The 24,806-nt window shown below is 40.3% G+C and overlaps 1 protein-coding gene across 11 annotated transcripts in view; it reads left to right on the forward strand.

Annotated features, from left to right (window-relative positions):
- The window catches only part of TRIM2 (tripartite motif containing 2), a 186,054-nt gene that overhangs the window by 116,825 nt on the left and 44,423 nt on the right, over window positions 1-24,806 (forward strand). For 5 of the 11 annotated variants that reach the window (XM_054485298.2, XM_063664209.1, XM_063664207.1 and 2 more), the window contains exons 2-4: window positions 1,669-1,853; window positions 7,209-7,446; window positions 24,283-24,434. In XM_054485298.2, the coding sequence (XP_054341273.1) occupies window positions 1,720-1,853; window positions 7,209-7,446; window positions 24,283-24,434 (524 nt within the window). In that variant the 5' untranslated portion in view covers window positions 1,669-1,719. Of the gene's footprint in view, window positions 1-957; window positions 976-1,668; window positions 1,854-7,208; window positions 7,447-12,797; window positions 12,878-24,282; window positions 24,435-24,806 lie in introns of those variants that run through there. The other 6 variants (XM_063664211.1, XM_063664210.1, XM_063664208.1 and 3 more) reach the window with 3 other exon arrangements.

Raw genomic sequence — 24,806 nt, forward strand, 5'->3', positions numbered from 1 at the left:
TGCCTTTGGTGTAGAAGCCAGGAATTCTTTAAGGTGGTAAAATGAGCTGTGTTTTGTGTTGTAACTTTTTCCTCTCTTGTGCTCTCAAACTCTCTGCTGTCTTCTCTTTCTCTGTTGCCCTCTTCTAATTCTCCTTTCCTGGCATGATCCCTAACATTTTGAAACCTTCTCTGAATTTATTCACTTCACCAGGTCTTTCAAATGCCCAGACATGAATAACAACAGATATTTCTTTTAAATTATAGGAAATACATCTAGCCTTTGTCCCTGCCCCATAGCAAATATATTTTAGTTTCAAATCTATAAACCTTTAGTCGTGAAGAAAACAGTTTGAACTGTATACAAAGTTTTTAATTAAAATTCTAATTATCACCCCCATGAATATTAATAGCATGTAGGGGAGGAAAAACTTTTCTTCTGCCCTCCTAGAGTATGTGCCTAGGGTCTATAAATTAAAGTGACAAAAGACAGATTAAAAGGAGAAAAAGGCATACACTTTTTTTAATACTGTTTTTAATTTTACATTATCAAGGGCTTCACAACCTCCTCTTTGGGTTTTATATACCATTTTGACAAAGGACAATATATTGTGGAGAACTGCCTAGACAGAAAGATGGGTTTGGACTCCTGGGGCAGTAAATTGTAGGAAATGTATGGTAGATAAGGTTTGTTTAGTAAGATCATTTTGCAAGATCATCTCCATGCAGTCTTCAGTGTTTAAGAGACTTCTCTTCCTGGCTCGGGAGAGAGAGGCACCTTTACAAATGGAAATTTCCTTTACAAAAGAGAAATTTATGCCCTGCTTTTAGGCAGATGGGGAAGGGCAGAGAGGTCCTCTTCTGTCTGTTCTTTCTATATAGCTTTCAGCTCAAAATAATCCTTATATCAAAGTGACATATTTTGATGTGACACAGTCCAACCTCTTCAACTACAATAGTTGGAAAAACATATTCAATTTCAATAAGAATATAAAAGGTAAATATATGTTTAAATATAGTCATGGCTAAAGGCATAAGCAGAACAGCTATATAAAGTATTTATCCCCTTAGTTACCACTGCTTTGAAACCCAGCGAGCATACCTCTTTGTACAACATACCCTCTTTAATTTGTTTTGTTTGCATGATGAACATGTGAGGATTTTATTCATTTACAAAACAAACAACAGGGAACTCACTGTACTTGTACAGCAATAAGGGTTGGCTTATTGGTCATTTTGAGGTCACTGACAATGACTTCCACCTTTATTTATTTATTTATTTATTTTTATTTTTATTTTTTTGAGATGGAGTCTCACTGCACTCACCCAGGCTGGAGTGCAGTGGTGCGATCTCAGCACACTGCAACCTCCGCCTCCTGGGTTCAGGCGATTCTCCTGCCTCAGCCTCCTGAGTAGCTGAGACAACAGGCACATGCCACCATACCCGGCTAGTTTTTTGTATTTTTAGTAGAGACGGGGTTTCACTGTGTTAGCCAGGATGGTCTAGATCTCTTGACCTCGTGATCCGCCCACCTCGGCCTCCCAAAGTGCTGGGATTACAGGCATGAGCCGCCATGCCTGGCCAACTTCTACCTTTATTTATAACACAATGCTTATGGTGAAAGAGCCAGTGATTGACTTGTACCCACAGATCATTATATGTTTTTCTGTTTGATTTTCTGTCTGACAGCAGCAGCGTGCAGGGTCAAAGACAGCCGGCCCCCCATGTCAGTGGTCTAGGATGGCCAGTGAAGGCACCAACATCCCAAGTCCTGTGGTGCGCCAGATTGACAAGCAGTTTCTGATTTGCAGTATATGCCTGGAACGGTACAAGAATCCCAAGGTTCTCCCCTGTCTGCACACTTTCTGTGAGAGGTAAGCCTTCTTTGTGCTTGGAGAAGGGAGTTTCACAGGCTGACCTCCTACAACCTACTGCAGGATTCTTTCCCAGAATTCTACAGTTACCTTTGAGAGAAAACTAATCTCTTGTGCTTCTGCCAGACATTGAAAAACAGAATCATGAGTTGCAAATAATTTACTTTATTTCAAATCATTATAAGCGGGAGAAAGCAATCCAGTAACTACTGATTCATTTACACAAGAGATGGAGCATTAAGTAAGAAGGTTAAGTTGAAAAATCTTTTAAAACTTCCCTTTGTTCTTCGTGAAACAATTTTTGTCCACAGCAGATCCCTACAGAGGGTCTTTGAGAGTCAATTAAAAAAATCTGTCATTTCCTCCCCTATAACAAATCAGGTAAAACATCTGCATACATGAGTGGTTATTTCAAAGGGTATAGCTTCTCTTCCAAAGATTCTTCAGACACATACTAATGTCACATTTGAATGCTATGATGTTTTAGATAAAGAAAAAATATATATATATAAAATAAATTACCTGACTGTAATTTGCTGTATGTGAAAACAGACTTCCTTATTTATCTTCTTGATAGAGTATTTGTTTTTGGAGAGGGGCATTAATCGGTTATCAAAATATACTTTTACCCCATTGTTTAACTTACCATGTAAGCAATTAAGCATAAGTTTGTTAGTAATTAGTTTATCTTACTTATAAATATTTCCCTAGTAAAGTTATGTATCTTTCTTAAAAATAAATATGGTAATTGTGTTTTATAGCATTTTGTTAAGTACATTTTTATCATTATTTAATATACATACTTAAAATGCTTTACTTCCTATGATAGAACTGGAAATCAGTATTTCAAATGGCTTCAAATCTATGCTGATTACACAAATATCTGATTTAACATGTCCTTATTATCTGATTGACCATTTTTTGCGTTGATTTACTTCGCAAGGTTCAATTGCAAAAGAATAACCATATCCTTCATGGTGGTGATGGATGGAAGGAGAAGGTAGATTTGTTATTAGTAGTTGTGGCTTTTTTGTTTGTTTTGGGTTGTTGTGGGGTTTTGTATGTGTGCGTGTGCTTGTGTATATGGGTTTTGGTTTGTTTTAGTGGTGGTATATAGGGCACTTTTTATTTTATTCATTTTATACTTTGGCTTAAGTGCTTGGTAATTCATATTACAAAATAATTAGAGTGTGATTCCTCCATCCCCTTAATGGGTGCACCTAAAACATGAATACCAGCTAATCGTCCATGTGTCCCTGGGCACGCATGGTAAGATTGTCACCTGATGTGCAGCAGTCAGCATAGCTTGGCAGACACTCTCTATAGAAGTGCATTCAGAGCCTCTCAGTCTGAACTTGGCAGAATTGCCCCATATCTCAGTATTCAGTGTCCAGCCTATCTATTGTTTGGGTCCTACTTCCCCACTCTGACAGGTGAGAAGCAACACTCTGGCTGCCCTAGGTCTGCCCCTGCTATCTTCTTTGGGGGTCTAGCCCAACCCACTTCCACTCCCCACTCAATAGCTGGTGGTGGAGATTTGTGAGATCCTGCTACAGCAAGTCCTTACACAATGCTCTGTGTTAAAATTGTTCCAGCCTCATGCATGTTGAGATGATTTCCTCTTCTTTTTTAATTTAATTTAATTTTTTTTTATTTTGAGACGGAGTCTCACTGTGTCACCCAGGCTGGAGTGCAGTGGCGCGATCTCAGCTCACTGCAAGCTCTGCCTCCCGGGTTCACACCATTCTCCTGCCTCAGCCTCCTGAGTAGCTGGGACTACAGGCACCCACCACCATGCCTGGCTAATTTTTTGTGTTTTTAGTAGAGACAAGGTTTCACTGTGTTAGCCAGGATGGTCTTGATCTCCTGACCTTGTGATCCACCCGCCTCAGCCTCCCAAAGTGCTGGGATTACAGGCGTGAGCCACTGCACCTGGCCAGATTTCCTCTTCTTTTATTTTTTATTTTATTTATTATTTATTAATTTATTTATTTTGAGGCAGGATCTCACTCTGTCACCCAGTCTAGAGTGCAGTGGCACAATCACAGTTCACTGCAGCCTCAATTTCCCAGGCTCCAGAGATGTTCCCACCTCAACTTCTTGAGTAGTTGGGACCACAGGTGCACACCACCATGCCTGACTATAGAGACAGGGTTTCTCCATGTTGCCCAGGCTGGTCTCAAACTCCTGAGCTCAAGCAATCCAACTGCCTCGGCCTCCCAAAGTGTTGGGCTTACAGGCGTGAGCCACTGCATCCAGCCGAGAAGATTTCTGTTTCAAGGTGTTGAAGGTGCTGGCAACTTTCCTTAAAATGGGATTTTTGTATTTTTTTGAGACAGAGTCTTGTTCTGTTGCCAGGCTGGAGTGCAATGGCGCAATCTCGGCTCACTGCAACTTCCGCCTCCTGGGTTAGGTGATTCTCCTGCCTCAGCCTCCTGAGTAGCTGGGACTACAGGCATGCACCACTATGCCCAGCTAATTTTTGTATTTTTAGTAGAGACGGGGTTTCACCATGTTGGCCAGGATGGTCTCAATCTCTTGACCTCGTGATCTGCCCACGTCGGCCTCCCAAAGTGCAGGGATTACAGGCATAAGCCACTGTGCCCCGTGGGGAAATTTTTGTTTATGCAGAGACAAAACTTTACAGCTTGTCTCACTGTCAGGAGAGTGAGCTCTAGGACCCCCATGTTCAGCCTCTGCTGGACATTCATACTGGATACTCAGTGAGCACCTTACAGTCACTCCTTTTTTTTTTTTTTTTTTTTTGAGACAGAATCTCGCTCTATCGCCCAGGCTGGATTGCTGTGGCGCTATCTCGGCTCACTGCAAGCTCCACCTTCCGGGTTCACACCATTCTCCTGCCTCAGCCTCCCGAAGAGCTGGGACTACAGGCGCCCGCCACCACACCCGGCTAATTTTTTTTTTTTTTTTTTTGTATTTTTAGTAGAGATGGGGTTTCACCGTGTTAGCCAGGATGGTCTCGATCTCCTGCCCTCATGATCCACCCGCCTTGGCCTCTCAGAGTGCTGGGATTACAGGCGTGAGCCACTGCGCCCGGCCCTTACAGTCACTTTTATCCCACATCTTCCAAAACAGCATCGAAGGGCTTGAAGGAGAGCAAAGCCAGACACAGCTGCTGTCCCCTTGGAACTCACAGCCTAGTGGAGGAGCCAGTCACTAACCCCCTAATTGCTCAGACTAATGTGAAATTAAACCAGTGACAATGCTGTACACTAGAAGTACACAGGAAACAATATAATAGAGGAATTTGCCGTAATCAGGGAAGGCTTCCTTGTAGAAGTGATGATTATGCAGAAACCCCAATGATGAGTAAAAATTAACTAAACAAAGGGGAGTGAATAGAATTTCAAGTATGTGCAAAGGTGCTATAGTGGGAGGTTGCTATAGTGAGTGAGAGGTGCTACAGTGAGAGGGTTATTCAACACTGGGGAAGAACTTAAATAAGCCCACTGTGGCTGGTATGCAGCAAATGAGGGGAAGAGACAGAAAGTATGTAGGTGCTAGGCCATATGAGATGTGTAATCCATATTGCCATATATGGATTTTTGTCTTTGTTGTAAGAGCAGTGGAAGTGGAAACCATGGCAGGGCTTTCATCTCAGATGGTGTGGGAGGGAGATTTAAATGGCTAGCTTTGAGTTTTGAGAAGGTCACTCTGGTTGCAATGTGGAGAATTGTAAGAGGGTACAAGGATGGTAATATAGCAGGGGATGAAGAGAACCGGAGAGGTTAGAAAGATATGTAGGCATTTGGACATGCCTTTGGTAATGGGTTGGATATGGGAAATGAAAGACAGTAAGGGAGTTACTATTTTAAGAATGATTCCTAGTTTCTGGTTTGTTTAAATAATGGATGGAGTTGCTATTCATCAAGAATGGAAGAGGATACAGTCTGGGAGCAGATCATGGGTTTGGTTTTGTTCATGTTGAGTTTTAGGACCTGCAAGACATCTAAGAAAAGACGTCGAGAAGTCAGTTAATGAGGCTCAAAGGAGATATCTGTGGGAAGAAATATAATTTTGGGAGCCTTATGCTTGTAGCCACACATGGGATGTGAATATAATACTCCAGAAAGAGAAGAAGTCTCATGATGAATGGAACCTTGATTAACTCAAAACTGTATTGACTCAGAAAAGATAGAGCAGACAGGAAAACCATGTGGGTGTGGTGTCATAAAGTCAAGGGAAGAGAAATTTTTCAATAAAAAGGAAGGTGAGCAGGGCAATAGTCAAGCTTAATGATACTTCCCAGAAGTCTAGTAAGATAAAATTGAAAAACATCTGCTGGATTCAGACGTCATTAATGACCTTAGCAAAAAGCTGTTTCATGTCTGGTATTGGTTCAGGGCTAGCTACCTCTGTGACATAGACAAGATCAATGAATGTCTCTGATGTCAGGTCTATTCATCTGCAAAATAAGAGGAATGGGGCTAGGTTGGTGTGTTTTGAATTGTTTGGCTAGGTACTGGAAAAAATTGTATAGTCTAATTATTGAGAGTTTAGATTATGGTGCCAAACTGCCTGTGTTTGAATTTGTACTCTGTACTCTGCCCCTGACCAGCTAAGTATCTTGGACAAGTACCCTGGCCTGTCTCTGTCTGTTGCATCATGTGTCTCAAGGAATCATAACAGTACCTATCTCATAGGCTCATTGGAAGTACTTTGAATTCAATGAGCAGCATATGTGTGAGTCATTATTAGTGACACACTTCTTTAAATGAGTTAAGTTGATACCTGTTGAGTAGAGACAAGGAGAAGAGATGGTGTGGCTCTGACTCTGGGTGTCCCATTCTTGCTTCAAGCAAACATTTCCACTTTGATGTATTTTTCATATCTCATTATGATTTTGTACGTAAGAAGAATTTTATTGCTAACAAAAATATTTGATGTGTTTCTTTCAATTTCAAAGTCCACACATTTGTGAGCCCACTGCTAGATATTGTGGGCCAGTGCTTCTCAAGCATTAACATGTATGCAAATCACATGGGGAGCTGACTCAGCAGGTGTTGGATATGGTCTAAGATTCTGCATTTCTACCAAATGCACCCCCCAGGGAGGCTGACGCTGCTCATCCATGGACCACACTTTGTGTGCCAAGGCGCTAGAAAACACTACGAAAGTCAATGACATTTTTTATTTCCTTGAGCATAATCATTTGCCTGATTAGTGTGAGTACAGCTTACCTGTTGGTTTCTGAAATATTATTTTCCTAGTAAAGGAGACTGGGATGGGAGTTTCTGCCAAATACCTTGTATAGTCACTGAGAACATGTATGGTACCTGCAAGAAGTGGAGGTTCTGCACTGTGCTAAGCTCTCCACCTCTGCTTCTGCAACAGGTGCCTGCAGAACTACATTCCTGCCCACAGTTTAACCCTCTCCTGCCCAGTGTGCCGCCAGACCTCCATCCTGCCCGAGAAAGGGGTGGCCGCGCTCCAGAACAATTTCTTCATCACAAACCTGATGGACGTGCTGCAGCGAACTCCAGGCAGCAACGTTGAGGAGTCTTCCATCCTGGAGACAGTCACTGCTGTGGCTGCGGGAAAGCCTCTCTCTTGCCCAAACCACGATGGGAATGTAAGTGGCTCGGATGGCAGATACTGCCCGGGAGCATGACTACTGTGGCCTTGGGGAGGCTTTGGGCACATCAGAGATTACACATTGAAACAGAACTCCATCTGGAAAAATGAGTAATTAAAAAAGATTTTTACCAGCCCTCAGACTACTTTACCTGCTCACTTTCTTTGACCAGAACTATTGAAATAACAAAATCAATCTCCACTGTGTCTCCTTCATGCATATTGTTGGTAACCCCAGGAGAGCAAACCAGTAGCTATTTGCAAGCTGACCTACATAAACATCTGTAATAAATTATGGATACAGATTTAACAATGGATAAGTTCTGTAAGTTGAGAATGATTATTAAAATGTTAATTAGAGTTCTTTATTTTTCTTGGGAGGGAAATTTTCTCATGCTACATTAGACCTTATTCCCTATTAATAGATAGAATTTGAAGCTATGTGAATCCCCGATAGTAGATTATAGATTATGAATTCCAAACATATTTCTTGCTACTAGTGAGTACAATAACTGTTAGAAGCTCAGGAGGACCTGTGGGTACCATCAAGTAACTGATTCACAATAGCTATGTAACCTGAAGAGGCAGCATTGTGTAGCATCTAAGGACATTGACTTGGGAGTCAGGCTGCCTGATTCAAATCCTGCTCTTAAACTTATTCCCTGTGCCAGCTTTGGCAAGTTTATTAAACTATCTGCGTCTCATTTCCTTATCAGTTAAAAAAAAGTAATAATAGTATTTACCATATAGAATATTGGAAGAATTAAATGTTCAAGTCATGTAAATCATGTAGGATCTTGATTAATGCCAGCTTTAACATTTTTTAATTAATTACTTTATATTCATCTCATTTGTATATTGGTCACTTCAAAAGTATTTGAAACTGCTTAAAACAAAAGGCCCAGGTATAACAAAACCACTAAGACAAGCAAGCAATCATTAGAGCAAAGCAATTCTTATTAGCCACACTACTGTTTGTTTACCTCATTTCCCAGCATTCTCTCTGCACACTGTACTGGAGCCTCACCAGCCTCCTAGAACCTGCCAAATGGTTTCCCTCCTCGGTTCCTGGCTGTTCTGTTCCTTCTGCCTGGGTTGCTCTTTGTTCCCTCTTTATGTGGCGAGCTTATTCTCTTCCTTGAAGTCTCACTGCAAATTTCTCCTGCACACAGCAGTCTTCTCCACCTGTACCATCTAACACAGGTTGCCTCTTACAGCCGGTTACCCTCCATCACGTCCCCGCTTTCTTTCCTCCCTGATGCTCACTGTGGTCTGCTTGCCATCAGCTGTGTATTTGTGTACTTATTAGTCCTGGCTTTCCCTCTAGAATGTGAGCTCTGGGAGGGCAAGGACCTGTCATTAGACCCCTAGCACTGAGGGCAGTGTCTTATACATAGAAGTCAATACCTATTTGTTGAACAAATTTGCCAGACGCTGTATTTGGCTCCTTAAACCCCCCTCTGCAAAGTAGTTGTTGGTTACTTTCACTTTATAGATGAAGAAACTGAGGCTGGAACAGTTTAAGTCACAAAGCTTGCTGGGCACATCGTAAAAGCCAGCCCTGGAGGAAATAGCATCCTGAGCTTTCTGGTAGCCAAAACAAGAGAAGGATACCATGGCTTACACATCTGTAATAATTTAATTGAAAGCACACCAGGCTATTAATAGCTATCAGTTTTCCATGCATTTTATGCCAAGGGAAATTGATCATGTAAATTTTGTAAAAAGAACTTTTAAATGGTGCCTTTGAAAGCAGTTTGAGTATCTTCCTCATGACCACTTCTCACACTGGCACTTAGTGAATGCTGAGGCTGTCTTTGCCTGGAGTTTGCACTCTAAATACTAGTTCTGGGAAGGTATTTCTATCAGGTGTAAGAGTGCCCCTTAAAATGAGGCTGTCTGGAGACGTGACTTTATTCTAGAGGAATCAAGTCTTGGAAACATTAGGTTGTTTTGTTTTTTATGGGTTTTTTAGTTTTTGTTTTTGTTTCTGAGACAGAGCCTCAATCTGTCATCTAGGCTGGAGTGCAGTGGCACGATCATGGCTCACTGAAGCCTCGACCTCCTGGCTTAAGTGATCTTTCCACCTCAGTCTCGTCCTCTGCCGCAGTATCTGGGACTACAGGTGCATGCTACCACGCCCAACTAATTTTTGTATTTTCTGTAGAGACAGGGTCTCACTATGTTGCCAAGACTGGTCTCAAACACCAGGGCTCAAGTGATTCACCTGCCTTGGCCTCCCCAAGTGCTGAAATTACAGGTATGCGCCACTGTGCCCGGCCAAACTAATATTTCTGACTGTCATTATTTCTCATTCTACATGACAGCCCCTTCATATCCCAAATTTGAACCAGTGTCTATAGTAGGTCTCCTCATGTTTCTAAGGGCCAGACATGGTGACTCATGCCTGTAATCCCAGCACTTTGGGAGGCTGAGGCAAGCCAGTCGCTTGAGCCCAGGAGTTTGAGACCTGACTAGGCAACATGGCAAAACTCCACCTCTACCAAAAATACAAAAATCAGCTGGGCATGATGGGGGTGCACCTGTAGTCCCAGCTACTCAGAGGCTGAGGTAGGAGGATCCTGTGGGCCCAGACGCTGAGGCTGCAGTGAGCCATGATTGCGCCTCTGCGCTCCAACCTGGGCGACAGAGCAAGACTCTGTCTCACAAAAAAAAAAATTAAGAAAAAAATAAATAAACGTTACCTCCATAAGTAAAGTGAGAATGTCATGCAATTCAGGCAACAGCTTATAGCTCAAGGAAGCGGCTAGAACATGGAGACAGCAGAGGTGAGGGTGGGATACAGGTGGGCCTGAAAAGATAGATGGGGAGAGATTGGGACGAGCTGTGAATATCATTAAGAACATGTTTGATGTTAATTTCTTAAATTGCAAAAGCATCAAAGCCTTCCAAACAGGAGATAGGTATTTTATTGACATTTTGGAGGAATGGGGTGGCAGACACTAAAGGCTGGGAAACCAATTATGAGTCTACTGAATTGTCCAAATGAGAGATAAGGGGTGGAACTAGAATAGCCTCAATGGGCCTGAGGAAGACAGCGTGAATTTCAGAGAAAAGAGTACTCTTTGACTCAAGAATCTGCCTCCCACAAATAAAAAGGCATGTGCTAAAGTCTGTTAAGCTAAGCTATTAGATCATGAGAACTTCAGCAACTAAAATTAATCTTATGCTAGGTCACAAAGAAAATACCACTATATTTTCCCATTGTGTAAACCAAGTTCCTGCCCTACAGTGCACTAAAATTACATTAGTAACACATGTTTATGGGGAAAAAACAAATCTCCTTTAAAAGTTAATAATTATTTAATCAAAGAAATAATAGAAATAATAGAAAATTGGACTATTTACAAAATATTGGAAGTAGAAACTTTTTCTATCCAATGTGTAGGGTCAAATCTCTACCCAGGAAACTTTATAGGTTTAAGTATTTTCCTTTATTTAAAAAGAATTCCAGCCTGGGCAACATAGTGAGTCCTCATCTCTACAAAAAAATCAAAACATGAGGCGGAGCACGGTGGCTCATACGTGTAATCTCAGCACTTTGGGAGGCCAAGACAGGTGGATCACCTGAGGTCAGGAGTTCGAGACCAACCTGGCCAACATGGTAAAACTCCATCTCTATTAAAAATACAAAAACTAGCCAGGTGTGGTGGCACATGCCTGTAGTCACAGCTACTTGGGAGGCTGAGGCAGGAGAATTGTTTGAACCTGGGAAGCAGAGATTGCAGTGAGCCAAGATCGTGCCACTGCACTCCAGCTTGGGCAACAGAGTGAGACTCTGTCTCAAAAAAAAAAAAAAAAGGGTTGGGGGTGGAGCAGGAGGATTGCTTGAGCCCAGAAGGTCGAGGCAGCAATGAGCTGTGATCGTGCCAAAGTACTCCTGCTTGGGTGACAAAGCGAGACCCTGCCCCTACCCCCCCACCAAAAAAATAATTCAACTCAAGTTAGAAAAAGAGTAATTAAATAAACATATGGAACATAAAGAAAGAAAAGAACAGAAATATCTATACATAGTATAGTATGTTTATTAAATACATAGTATATATATTTCTGCATTGTAGGAAAAGCTAGAAAGGTCTCCCATTTCATTTGTGATACGCTTATAACCCTGATACCAAAACCTAATGAAGATAGAACAAAAAGAAAATCATTAGTAGCTTAATTTATGACATTGGCTGTAAAATTATTAATTAAAATATCCCGGCAAATTCCTTTTTTTTTTTTTTTTTGCTGGGTCTCACTCTGTCACCAAGGCTAGAGTGCAGTGGCACTGTCTATCATGTTTCACTGTAACCTCCAACTCCAGGGCTCAGGTGATACCCTTGCCTCAGCCTCCAGAGTAGCTGGGACTACAGGAGCATGCTACCGTGCCTGGCTAATTCTTTAAGTTTTTGTTGAGACAAGGTCTTATGTTGCCCAGGCTGGTTGCAAACTCCTGGCCTCAAGGGATCCTCCCACCTGGACCTCCCAAAGTGCTAGGATTACAGGCATGAGCCACTATGTCCAGCCAGCCCCCTAGCAAATTCTTTTTTTTTTTTTTTTTTTTGAGACAGAGTCTCGCTCTGTTGCCCAGGCTGGAGTGCAGTGGCGCGATCTTGGCTGACTACAAGCTCCGCCTCCCAGGTTCATGCCATTCTCCTGCCTCAGCCTTCCGAGTAGCTGGGACTACAGACGCCTGCCACCACACTCGGCTAATTTTTTGTATTTTTAGTAGAGATGGGGTTTCACCGTGTTAGCCAGGATGGTCTCGATCTCCTGACCTCGTGATCTGCCCGCCTCAGCCTCCCAAAGTGCTGGGATTACAGGTGTGAGCCACCGCACCCAGCCTGCAAATTCTTAATATGTAAAAGCACTTACAAATTAAGAAAAATATGACCATCATAAAAGAAAATGAGCAAATAACTCAGAAAATCCACAGAGGATATATAAATGCCTAAAAATCATATATGGAAAAATGTCAAGCTTCACAAATAATCAATTCTTCTCGAATTAACTAAAAATTTTTTAAAAGGTAGTAATCAGCGCTCTTGAGGGTATGTATGGTGAGACATTTTCATATGCTGTGGGTGGAAGGGTAAATTGCTCTTCAGAAAGTTTACGTCAATTTGACAAAATATAATGAGTGTTTTACACAACCTCTCATCTTTTAATCCAGTAACTCCACAGTGGAAATATTTCTAAGGAAATAGCTAGAGCTGAAGATAAAGATCAAAAATTGGAAATAATCTAAATATGCAACATTAGGGGGCAAGAATGCTTGGCAAATTAGCAGCATGTGCCTTAAATCATTCTATTGTTTGATTATAGATTGTAGAAGTTCACTGCTGCTGTTTTGAAACAGAAGTCTTCATTGCATATTCAAGCCAAATGCATGCAATGTTCCAGATAAATTGCTGCAGTTAGTTGCTGTGAGTAGATTTTTAAAAACAATCCAAGCATCTGAAGGTTAATAAAATCAATTCATTAACGATAAAGCAGGGTGCTGCCATCCCCACTGTCTGATGCTGATTGGCATGTGTGGATGAAAGCCTGTCATCAACTTTAAGTGCTGTGACACTATCTGTCTTCTAATTAAACTGCCATGGTGGCATTGTTCAAATACAAAAGAAAAAGAAGAATAATGGTCAGTGATCTAACAGGTTCTTTGCACTTAAAGCAGACACTTGAGCTCATGCCTCATGGTCCCCAGAACACAAATGATCATTAAACCCTGTTATTGGTTGCTTAGGCACCTGACTATCAGGGGTGTCAAAGGTGTAAAGGAGAGGTCCTCATTAAGACTGTCCTGCCACTAACAAGTTTCCACTTCCATGTCTGGATCAACTGTCAGTGCCCTTAAGAAGCCTCAGGGTTGGCTGCAAGGCCCTGACTATCTTTTTTGCATGTTAGGAATGCATAGGATCCTGCCAATCTCTTCTGGTGAACGTAAACGGTGACTATCCATCAACAACAAGCTCATCCTGGCTTTTGGCCTGCACACCCACCCCGGGCTGCACCAGCATCATCTCACTGGAGATGGATGAAATGGATGAGCTCAGCAGAATTACACGCCCCACACAATTAGCTCTCAGCTTAAACCAAAGCTGTCAGAACCGAAGCACAAGCCTTTGAAAATGACTAACTATTGATAACTTCAAAATCATTTCAGGGCCTTGGCTTCCCAAGACACACTTAAAATATTGAACTAGGAATAATAACCCAGGTCTGCTGCTGTCTCTTCAAAGCTGTGATCAATTTTTTTTTGTTTCTGAAGTAAAATTCAGACTGGGCTTGGTGGCTCACTGTGGGAGGCCAAGGTGGGAGGATCACTTAAGGCCGGGAGTTTGAGACATGCCTGGGCAACAAAGTGAGACCCTTTCTCTACAAAAGTAAATAAATACAGAAATACACGATAAAAAATAAAATTCACATCACATAAAATTTAATATTTCAACAATTTTGTTTGTTTGTTTGTTTGTTTGTGTTGAGACAGAATCTCACTCTGTCACCCAGGCTGGTCTCAAATTCCTGGGCTCAAGCAATCTGCCTGCCTCAGCTTCCCAGAGTGCTGGGATTACAGGTGTGAGACACTGAGCCTGGCCTGTTTGTTTTTTTTTCCAGTGATTTTTTTTTTATTTTTAATTTTTTTTAGAGACAAAAAAGTCTCACTCTGTCACCCAGGCTGGAGTGCAGTGGCATGATCATGGCTTATGGCAGCCTCAATCTCCCAGGCTCAAGTGATTCTCCCACTTCAGCCTCCTGAGTAACTGGGACTATAGGCACATGCCACCAACCTAGCTAATTTTTTTTTTAGGAGATACGGTTTTGCTATGTTGCCCAGGCTGGTCTCGAACTCCTAGGCTCAAAGGATCCTCCTGCCTGGACCTCCCAAAGTGCTGGGATTACAGGAGTGAGCCACTGCACCAGGTCTCAACCATTTAGAAAAGTACAACTAATGTGGTTTTTAGTATAGTCACAAAGATGTGCAAACATCACTACTGTCTAAATTCCAGAGCATATTCATCACCCCAAAAAGGAACTCCATGCCCATTAAGCAGTCACCTCCTACTCCCTCCTCCCACTAATCCCTGACAGCCATCAGCCTGCATTCTGTCTCTGGATTTGCAACTTATGGACATTTGATATAAATGGAATCATACAATATGTGAGTTTTAGAGTCTGGCTTCTATCAATTAGCATGTTTTCAAGGTTCATCCATGTTATGGTATATTAGTACTCTTTTTAATGGCTAAGTAATATTCCATTATATAGATATACCACAATTTATTGATTCATTCATCAGTTGATGGACATTTGAGTTGTTTCCACTTTTTGGCTGTTACGAATAATGCTGCTATGAACATTTATGTACATGTTTTTGTGTAGACATATGCTTTCAGTTGTCCTGGGTGTGTACCTAAAAGTGGAATTGCTGGACCATATGGTAATTCCATGTTTAACTTTTTAAGGAACTGTCAACTGTTTTGTTTTGTTTTTTTTTTCTGTTTTTTTTTTTTTTTTTTTGAGACAGAGTCTTGCTCTTTTGCCAGGCTGAAGTGCAGTGGCAGAAACTTGGCTCACTGCAACTTCTGCCTCCCAGGTTCAAGCAATTCCCTTGCCTCAGCCTCCCAAGTAGCTGGGACTACAGGTGCATGCCACCATGCCCCGTGAATTTTTTGTATTTTTAGTAGAGACGGGGTTTCATCATCTTGGCCAGGATGGCCTTGATTTTTTTTTTTTTTTTTTTTTTTTTTTTGAGAGAGACTTGCTCTGCTGCCCAGGCTGGATTGCAGTGGTGCGATCTCAGCTTACTGCAGCCTCTCCTCCTGGGTTCAAGCAATTCTCCTGCCTCAGCCTCCTGAGTAGCTGGGATTACAGGTGCATGTCACCATGCCCAGCTAATTTTTGTATTTTTTTTTTTAGTAGAGATGGGGTTTCACCATGTTGGCCAGGCAGGTCTCAAACTCCTGACCTCAGGTGGTCCGCCCACTTCAGCCTCCCAAAGTGCTGGGATTACAGGTGTAAGCCATTGCGCCTGGCCTGGGTTTTTTTGTTTTGTTTTGTTTTTTGTTTTTTGTTTTTAGACAGAGTCTCACTTGGTTGCCCAGGCTGGAGTGCAGTGACGTGATCTCAGTTTACTCCAACCTCTGCCTACTGGGTTCAAGTGATTCTCCTGCCTCAGCCTCCTGAGTAGCTGGGATTACAGGCGCCCACCACCATGCCCGGCTAATTTTTTTGTATTTTTAGTAGAGATGGGGTTTCCGCCGTGTTGGCCAGGCTGGTCTCGAATTCCTGGCCTCAAGTGATCTGCCGGCCTTGGCCTCCCAAAGTGCTGGGATTACAGGCATGAGCCACCATGCCTGGCCTGGAACCACCAACTGTTTTCATAGTGGCTGCACCAGTTTACATTTCCACTAGCAAAGCATAAGGGTTCTAATTTCTCAGCATCTTTACTAACCCTTATTATTATTTGACTTTTTGATCCTGACTTTTGATTCTAGTGAGTATGCAGTGGTATCTTGTTGTGGTTTTGATTTGCATTTGCCAAATGATTAACAATGCTGATCATATTTTCATGTGCTAATTGACCATTTGTATATCTTCTTTGGAGAAAGTCTATTCAAGTCCTTTGCCCATTTTTGAATTGGGTTGTTTATCTTTTTGTTGTTGAGTTGTAGAATTTTTAATATGTTCTGGATTATTATACCCTTATCAGATATATGACTAGCAAATGTTTTCTCCCATTTTGTGGGGTTTCTTTTCACTTTCTTATTAGTGTCCTTTGATTCAAAAATACTTTTAATTTAATGAAGCTTAATTTCTCTATTTTTTTCTTTTATTGCTTGTGCTGTTGGTGTCATAGGCTAAGAATCCATTGCTGATTCAAGGTCATGAAAATTCACCCCTGTTTCCTTCTAAGATTTTTATAGTTTAAGCTTACATTTAGGTCTTTTATGTATCTTGAGTTAATTTTTGTATGTGGTTTGAAGGAAGAGTTTAATTTCATTCTTGTACATGTGAATTTCCAGTTACCTCAGCATAATATGTTGAAAAGGCTATTTTTCCCGTTGAGTTGTGTTGACACCCTTGTCAAGAATCAATTGACCATAGATGTATGGGCTTTTTTCTGTACTTTCCATTTTATTCCATTGATCTATATGCCTATTCTTATGCCAGTACTACATTGTTTTGATTACTGTAGCATTATAGTCAGTTTTAAAATTGGTAACTATGAGTCCTCCAATTTTGTTCTTTTTCAGGATTGTTTTGGCTATTTAGTAGTTTTCAGAATTCAAGTCTTGCACTTCCTTGGTTAAATTTATTCCCAACTATGTTATATTCTTTTTGATAATATTGTAAATGGATTTTTTTAAAAAAATAGAGATAGGTCTCACTATTTTGGCCAGCCTGGTCTTGGGGCAAGCAATCCCCCTGCCTCAGCCTCCCAAAGTCCTGGGATTACAGGCATGAGCCACCATGCCTAGCTTGGAATTGTTTTCTTAATTTCACTTTTGGATTATTCATTGTTAGTGTTTAGAGATACAACTGATTTTTGTTTGTTAATCTTGTATCCTGCAACTTTGCTGAATTCATTTATTAGCTCTAACTGTGTGAATGTTTGTGCGCGTGTGTGTGTGTGTGTGTGTTCTTTAGGATTTTCTGTATATAAGATCATGTCATCTCTGTATAGAGAAATTCTTAATTCTTCCTTCCCAATTTGGATGCATTTTATTTCTTTTTCTTGCCTAAATGCCCTGGTCAGCACCTTCAGTACACCGTTGACTAGAAGTGATAAGAGTGAATATCCTCTTGTTCTTGATTAAGTATGATGTTAGCTGTGGGTTTTTTGTAGATGCTCTTTATTAGGAGGAGGAAGTTCCCTTCTGTTTCTAGTTTGGCATGAAAGGATGTTGGATTTTGTTAAATGCTTTTACCACATTAATTCAGATGATAATGAGTTTTTTCTTTCATTCTATTAATGTGATGTATTACATACAGTAGTTTGTCTAGGTGAACCACCCTTGCATTCCTGGGATAAATCCCACCTGCTCATGATGTATAATCTCTTTAATATACAGCTGGATTCAGTTTGCTAGCATTTTACTATGAATTTTTTCATCCATATTTATAAGGGTTATTGGTTTGTAATTTTGTTGTGGTATCTTTGGCTTTGGTATCAGGGAAATACTGGCCTAATAGAATGAGTTAGGAAGTATTACCCCTCAACCTCTTCTATTTTTTTTAAAGAGTTTAAGAAAGATTGGTGTTAGTTCTTCTTAAAATATTTGGTCGAATTCACCAGTGAAGCCATCTAGTCCTGGGCTTTTCTGTGTTGGAAGTTTCCTGATTATTGATTCAATCTCCTTACATATTATAGGTCTATTCAGACTTTGTATTTCTTCTTGTCAGTTTTGGTAGTTTGTGTGTTTTTAGGAATTTGTCCATTTCGTCTTAAGTTATTCAGTGTGTTGGCATAAAGCTATCCATAGTATTCTGTTATAATCCTTTTTATTTCTATGATGCCAGTAGTAATTTCCTCGCCACTTTCCTTCCTGATTTTTGTAATTTGAGTCTTCTCTCTCTCTTCTCCCACACAACCCCTGCCACACCCTCCGCCACACCCCCACCCCCCTGCCGCCACCTCACTCTCTCTCTCTCTGGTTGGTCTAACTAAAGTTTTATCAATTTTATAATACCCTTTCTGTCAATTATATACTATGCAACTTTTGTCTTAAGTCTTTTTTGTCTGATATTAGAATAGCCACTCTAGCTCCCTTTTGGTTACAGTTTGCATGAAATATTTTTTTCATTCTTTCACTTTCTTTTTTTTTCTTTTCCTTTTTCTCTCTCTCTTTTTTTAAGAGACGGTCTTGCTCTGTTTCCCAGGCTGGAGTACAGTGTCATGATCATAGCTCACTGCAGCCTCATAATCTTGGGTTCAACTGATATTCCTGCCTCAGCCTCCTGAGTAGCCAGGACTACAGGCACACGCCACTATGCTCAGCTGATTTTTGTGTTTTTTTTAATAGACAGGGTCTCTCACTATGTTTTTCAAGCTGGTCTTGAACTCCCGGACTCAAGCAGTGCTCCTGCCTCTGTCTCCCAAAGTTCTAGGATTACAGGCATGAGCCACCACATCTGGCCCATCCTGTCACTTTCAACCTATTTGAGTCTCTGGATCTAAAATTAGTCTCTTATAGAGAGCATATAGTTGGATTATGTTTTCAATCTAATCTGCCAGTATCAGCCCTTTGATTGGAGAGTTTAATCCATTTAAATTAATTGACTTAATTACTGAAAATAAAGGCTTTCTTTCCTTTTGCCATTTACTATTCTTTTTCTGTATGGCATATCTTTTTGTTCCTCTATTCCTTCATTACTGCCTTCTTGTATGTTTAATAGATATTTTCTAGTGTACCATTTTGATTCCCTTCTCATTTCTTTTACTATACATATTTTTATTTTTCTTTATTGTTTGCCCTGAGGGTTATAATTAACATTTTAGCTTATAATGTTAAGCTAAACTGTCAAATTAATACCAACATAATTTCAATAGTATGTAAAATCCTTGCTTCTTTCAGCTTATATTTATATGTTGTATGCTCATTTACATAGGTTTGTAATTATAGATTATGCTGTTTTATGCAGTTTTATTTTATGTCATGTAGGAGTTAGAAACCTAAAACACATTAATACTGACCTTTATATTTATCTATGTAGTTACCTTTACCTGCTTTCCTTATTTTTTCATGTGGACCCAAGTTACTTTGTAGTGTCTCAAATCAGGTCAGCTTGCAGGAATCCCTTTGGCATGATTTGTAGGGAAGATATACTAACAACAGACACTCAGTTTTTGTATTTCTGGTAATATGTTAATTTTTCCTTCATGTTTGAAGGATAGTTTTGCCAGATAAAAAATTATTAGTTGTCAGGTTTATTTTTTTTTCAGCAGTTTGAATATGTTACCCCATTGATTTCTGGCCTCTATAGTTTCTGATGAGATATCTGCTATTAAAAAATCTGCAGCCAGGCGTGGTGGCTCACACTTGTAATCCCAACACTTTGGGAGGCTGAAGCAGGTGGATCACCTGAGGTCAGGAGTTCGAGACCAGCCTGGCCAACATGGTGAAACCTCGTCTCTAGTAAAAATACAAAAATTAGCCAGGCATGGTGGCACACACCTGTAATCCCAGCTACTCAGGAGGCTGAGACAGGAGAATCACTTGAACTTGGGAGCCGGAGGTTGCCGTGAGCCAAGATTGAGCCACTGCACTCCAGCCTGGGTGACAGAGTGAGACTCATCTCAGAAAAAAGAAAAAAAAATCTGCTTATGGAATATTTCTTATACAAGATGAGTCACCTCTCTCTTGCTGCTTTCAAGATTCTCTCTTTGTTTTTGTCTTTTTTTGGTTTGGTTATACTGTTTCTTGGTTTGGATCTCTTTGAGTTTCCTCTTTGGAGTTTATTAAGTTTTTTGGATGTGTAGATTTCTGTCTTTTATCAAATTTGGGAAGTTTCCAGCCATTAGTTTTGCAAATATTGTTTCTTTCCCTTTCTCTCTTCCTTTCCTCTGGGGCTCACATTAGGTATATTTGGTACACTTGATGGTGTCCCAGGGCCTCTTAGGTTTGTTACTTTTTCTTCCTTTTTTTTTTTTTCTGCCTCACAGACTGTATAATCTCAATAGCCCTATCTTCAAGTTAACCTTCTTCTTCCTGCTTGAATTTTCTGTGGAACTTTTCTAGTGAATTTTTCATTGCAGTTATATTTTTTAACCCTACAATATTTCTATTTGGCTTTAAAAAATAATTCTTATCTCTCTTAATATTCTCCATTTAGTGAGACATAATTCTCATAGTTCTTTATATATGGTTTCCATTAGCTCTGTGAGCATATATGAAAGAGTTAAAGTCAAGTAAGTCCAATCTGGGCTTCTTTAGGGAGAGTGCCTATTAATTTCTTTTATTCCTCTTTGTGAACTTTGCCCTTTTTTGTGTGCTTCACTTTTTTCCAACGGAAACTGAACATTTAAAGTACTATATTGTGGTAACTCTGGAAATCAGAGTCTCCCCTCTCCCTAGGGTTTTTTGTTGATGATTATTACAGTTTTTTGCTGTTGTTGTTTGGTGACTTTTCTAAACTAATTATTTTATATTTTTTCATTCCCCACTTTTATTATCCAATGGAACTAATTTTGTAAAGTTTGTATGTTTTGTCATATGTGGCTAATGAAGTCTGCTCCAGTAGATTAGCTACCAACCAGTGACATGATATAGATTTTCTTATGCTGCTGTTTTCAGTAACATCACTTCCCTGCAATCATTTAAAAATATGAATTAAAAAGAAGGATAATAATAGTAATGGATGCTGATCTTTTTTCATACATGATGAACTCTGGTCTTGAGGATTTTTACATTTTTAGTGACTCTATATTATTTTGCATCCTTTTCTCTCTTCCAATGAGTGTTCTTTGTCATCTCGCTTCTTACACTGCTGGGGAACTTCAACTCAGACCACAAAATGCAACAAATATGGTATAGTATTTGCAACTTCTAAATGCAATGTTCACACTGATTCCCAAGTAAAATTTGCCTTTGGTCTAGACCCATTCTAGACATGAGGCCATGTTCCCTTCTTCCAGTGAAGATGTGGGAACTCAGTCCCAGGCTAGATTGGTTTGGGAAGAGTGCCATTGGATTGACTAAGCACTGTTAATGTGGCATATTCTCTCAGTCCACACACTTATATTCGCCCCAACACCCTAAATAACCTGAGGGAAGAAGTCTTTTCACATTCTATTTTTGGGCTGTCCTCTAGTACATATGACTGGCAGTGACAACCTGCTTTAAAGAGACCTCCTGAGCACTGACCATGAAGATGAAATATTAGTAAATGCTAATCTAGTTATATATAATCTAGAAATAAAATGTCTGGTAAAAGTAAACCACCTCTGGCTGAAGCTATGAAGTAATAAAGAAGCTCAGCCTTCATAGGAATTATGTTTCACAAACCCCAGGGGATGAAATTTTTCCAAAGGAAATCTCAGAATTTAGTGGGGAATGCCCATTTATCCTGCCTTCTGCCAGCCCTTTGAAAAACAGGAAACTTCTTGGATTAAGAATTTTTTTCTAATAACAAGTGAAATATGTATGATATGGGGCTTATATATTGTTACCAAGCATTTGCTGATACTGAATATAGTTTTAGATCATTCTATTTCCTGAACACACGAAGGCAAGCAATATGGTAAAATACACAAATGCAACCCAAAGTATAGTCTTCCCTCACTGGGGAAATCCCTTGGAAGTACCCCTTAGCTCATATGGCCCCTCAGCAAATAATTCTTGAACAGCTTCTATAAGCTGTGCTTTCTGATGGATTGTATCAGACTTATACCAAAATAAGGTGCAAATGACCAGTATTATAGTCTTTCTGTGGGATATTTGAATTTTCATTTGAGTTTGTTTATTAAAACATATTTTAATGAAAAGTGTGAATACTTTTTTGCTTTTTGAAATAGGGTCTTGCTCCGATACCCAGGCTGGAGTGCAGTGGCACAATCATGGCTCACTGCAACTTGAAGCCCCAAGCTCAAACAATCCTCCCACCTCAGCCTCCCAAGTAGCTGGGACTACAGGCATGTGCCACCATGTCCAGTTAATTTTTTAAATTTTTTTGTAGAGACAGAGCTTTGCTGTGGTGCCCCGGCTGGTCTCAAATCCCTGGCCTGAAGTGATCTTCCCACCTTGGCCTTCCAAAGTGCTGGGATTACAGGCATGAGCCACTGCACCCAGCTGAGAAATGTTTTTGAGCAGAGAATGCATAAAAGAAACTTCCAATTGATGTTTCAAGCCTATTCCTAAAAGGTCTGCAGAGGAGCAAAGTACATGAAATTACATCTTTATATGACCAAAAAAAAAAGTGTCTTTCTAAACCTCTTACTTACTATGTACCTACTTGAAACTATGATAAATTTGAAATTTAAAATTATCTTGGACATGGTTTGAATGACTTTTATCTGAATTTGGTTCACCAGAAAAGATTTTTTCCAAAACACATGTAGTACGAGCAAGCTGAGTGCTTTATTCCTAGGAGAATCTTCTCCAGAAAGCACTATATAACATAGTGAGTCTTAATGAGGAAGGAGGTGTCCCTTGGTTGGTCTTACACATGCCACCTGAATCATGGCTAAGAGCCTCCTCTCATTTATTCATTCAGTAGTGTTATTGAATACCTACTAAATGTATGGTATTATCTAGGCTCTGGGTGGGAGAGTTCCTGGGCTTAGGAATTTAAAATCTTTTATTTCATAAATTGGGTATAAATAAAAGTGATTTTGTGACTGCCTTCACTTTGTGAAAATCCATCAAGCTGCATCAAGATTTATGCCCTTTTCTGTATTGTGTTATATGTCAAGAAAAAGTTCCTCCTAAAAGTGCTTTGGGAATTGAAAACTGGAAGACATTATTTCCAGCTGAGAAAACAGGGTAATACCTCTACAAGGAAACTAACTTTCTGGCTTTATATTATATTGTTACTGATAGTTCGTCATTATCAGGGTGAGTTTTTTTATTTTCAGGTAAGCAGATGATGTCATCATCATCATCATCATTATTATCCCCACAGCAGCTACTACATATTAAGAACTTATTATGTACCAGAGCCAGGTGCCATCTGAGTTCTCCGTGCATACTAACCTACTTATTCTTCATAGTAGCCCTGTGAAGTAGGTTACTGTTGCTATCTCCATTTGACAGAGGCAGAAGTTGAGACACAGTGAGGCTGAAAATTTGTCCAAGATCATTCAGCTAAATAAGTGGTGAAGCCAGGAGACAAACTGCTCAGTGCAGACTTCTTATTTGGATAAGTCTCTTAGCCAAACAGTAGCAGTTCTCAAAGTGTGGTCCAGGAACCATTGTGGGTCCCAAAACGTTTTCAAGCAGTCTTCAAGGTCAATACTATATTCATAATCATAGGAAGACATGATTTGCTTTTTTCACTCTCATTCTCTCAAGAGTGTACAGTGGAATTTTCCACAGGCTATGTGATGTATGCTATCACAATGGACTCAATGCAGAAGCGGATACAAGTCTCTAGCCATCTTCTGTTAAGCCAGACGCTGCAGATATTTACAAAAATGGAAAACAATACCATTCTTCCCACAAAGTTTTTTGTTTTTCACAATATATTTACTTTCATAAATTATATTATTCACATTAACATTTAATGGACTTATTACTGCTTTTAATAAATTAAATACTTTAAAATTTTTATCAGTTCTAATTTTTAAAAATTTGATTAAATACTAATTTAAAAATTTTTTGTAGAGACAGAGTCTCGCTGTGTTTCCCAGGCTGGTCTTAAACTCCTGGTCTCAAGTAATCCTCCAGCCTTGGCCTCCCAAAGTGCTGGGATTATAGGCATAAGCCACTGCACCCAGCCTGGTTTCAATTTTTAATATAAGAAATATCTATAAATATAACCCACATACACAAAAGCTCTTTTGGAGTCCTCAATAATTTTTAAAGATTATAACGGGGTCCTGATATAAAAATGTTTGAGCACCACAGCCCTATACTGTTCTGCCTTAGGGCAGTGGATACCCAACGGCTGGTTTTATGGTTATAGAAGCAGCTTAGAAGTCAGCTCCATTTCTGAGACCTGTCACATAAAAATGTATCCTTCCTTTTCTCCTGTGAAGCTGGACTTAATAATGCTGACATTCTGGGGTGGCTCTCATTTAATTATGAGAGACTGCAAGGCAAGTGCTTAGTGTAGAGTAAGCCCTCAACCCATGGCCCAGAACCAGGAACTTTTCTTGTGTCATCCACAGGTAATGGAATTTTACTGCCAGTCCTGTGAGACTGCCATGTGTCGGGAGTGCACGGAGGGGGAGCACGCGGAGCACCCCACAGTTCCACTCAAGGATGTGGTGGAACAGCACAAGGCCTCGCTCCAGGTCCAGCTGGATGCTGTCAACAAAAGGTGGGGGACCCCTCCCCAAACCCCCAACTGGCTGCCTGTACTTGAGGCCTGGCCTCATGGCCTCTTGTCTAGGTACAACAGTAGGTTCATATTTATTTCCCTTGAGATATCAGGCTTTGTGGGTAATAAGTTCTTTTATCATGGATTTGTTGTCATAAACTAATGAGTGAGGAAGGTTGTCTTCTGCCTGTTGGTAGAACTCCAACCTCCTTATGTTATGAGTGGCATTTTTGTTTTAGTACCTAAGTATGATTACGTGAATTAAAGTACACTCAAAGAAACCGCTCTCAGGAGAGTTCTGAAATTCATCTCTGAAACCAGGCTCTCTGAGGAGCCTTCCTTATCTGCTGTTCCTGACACACATACAGGCCA

Source organism: Pongo pygmaeus, chromosome 3 (genome assembly GCF_028885625.2).
Source record: "Pongo pygmaeus isolate AG05252 chromosome 3, NHGRI_mPonPyg2-v2.0_pri, whole genome shotgun sequence".
NCBI lineage: Eukaryota > Metazoa > Chordata > Mammalia > Primates > Hominidae > Pongo > Pongo pygmaeus.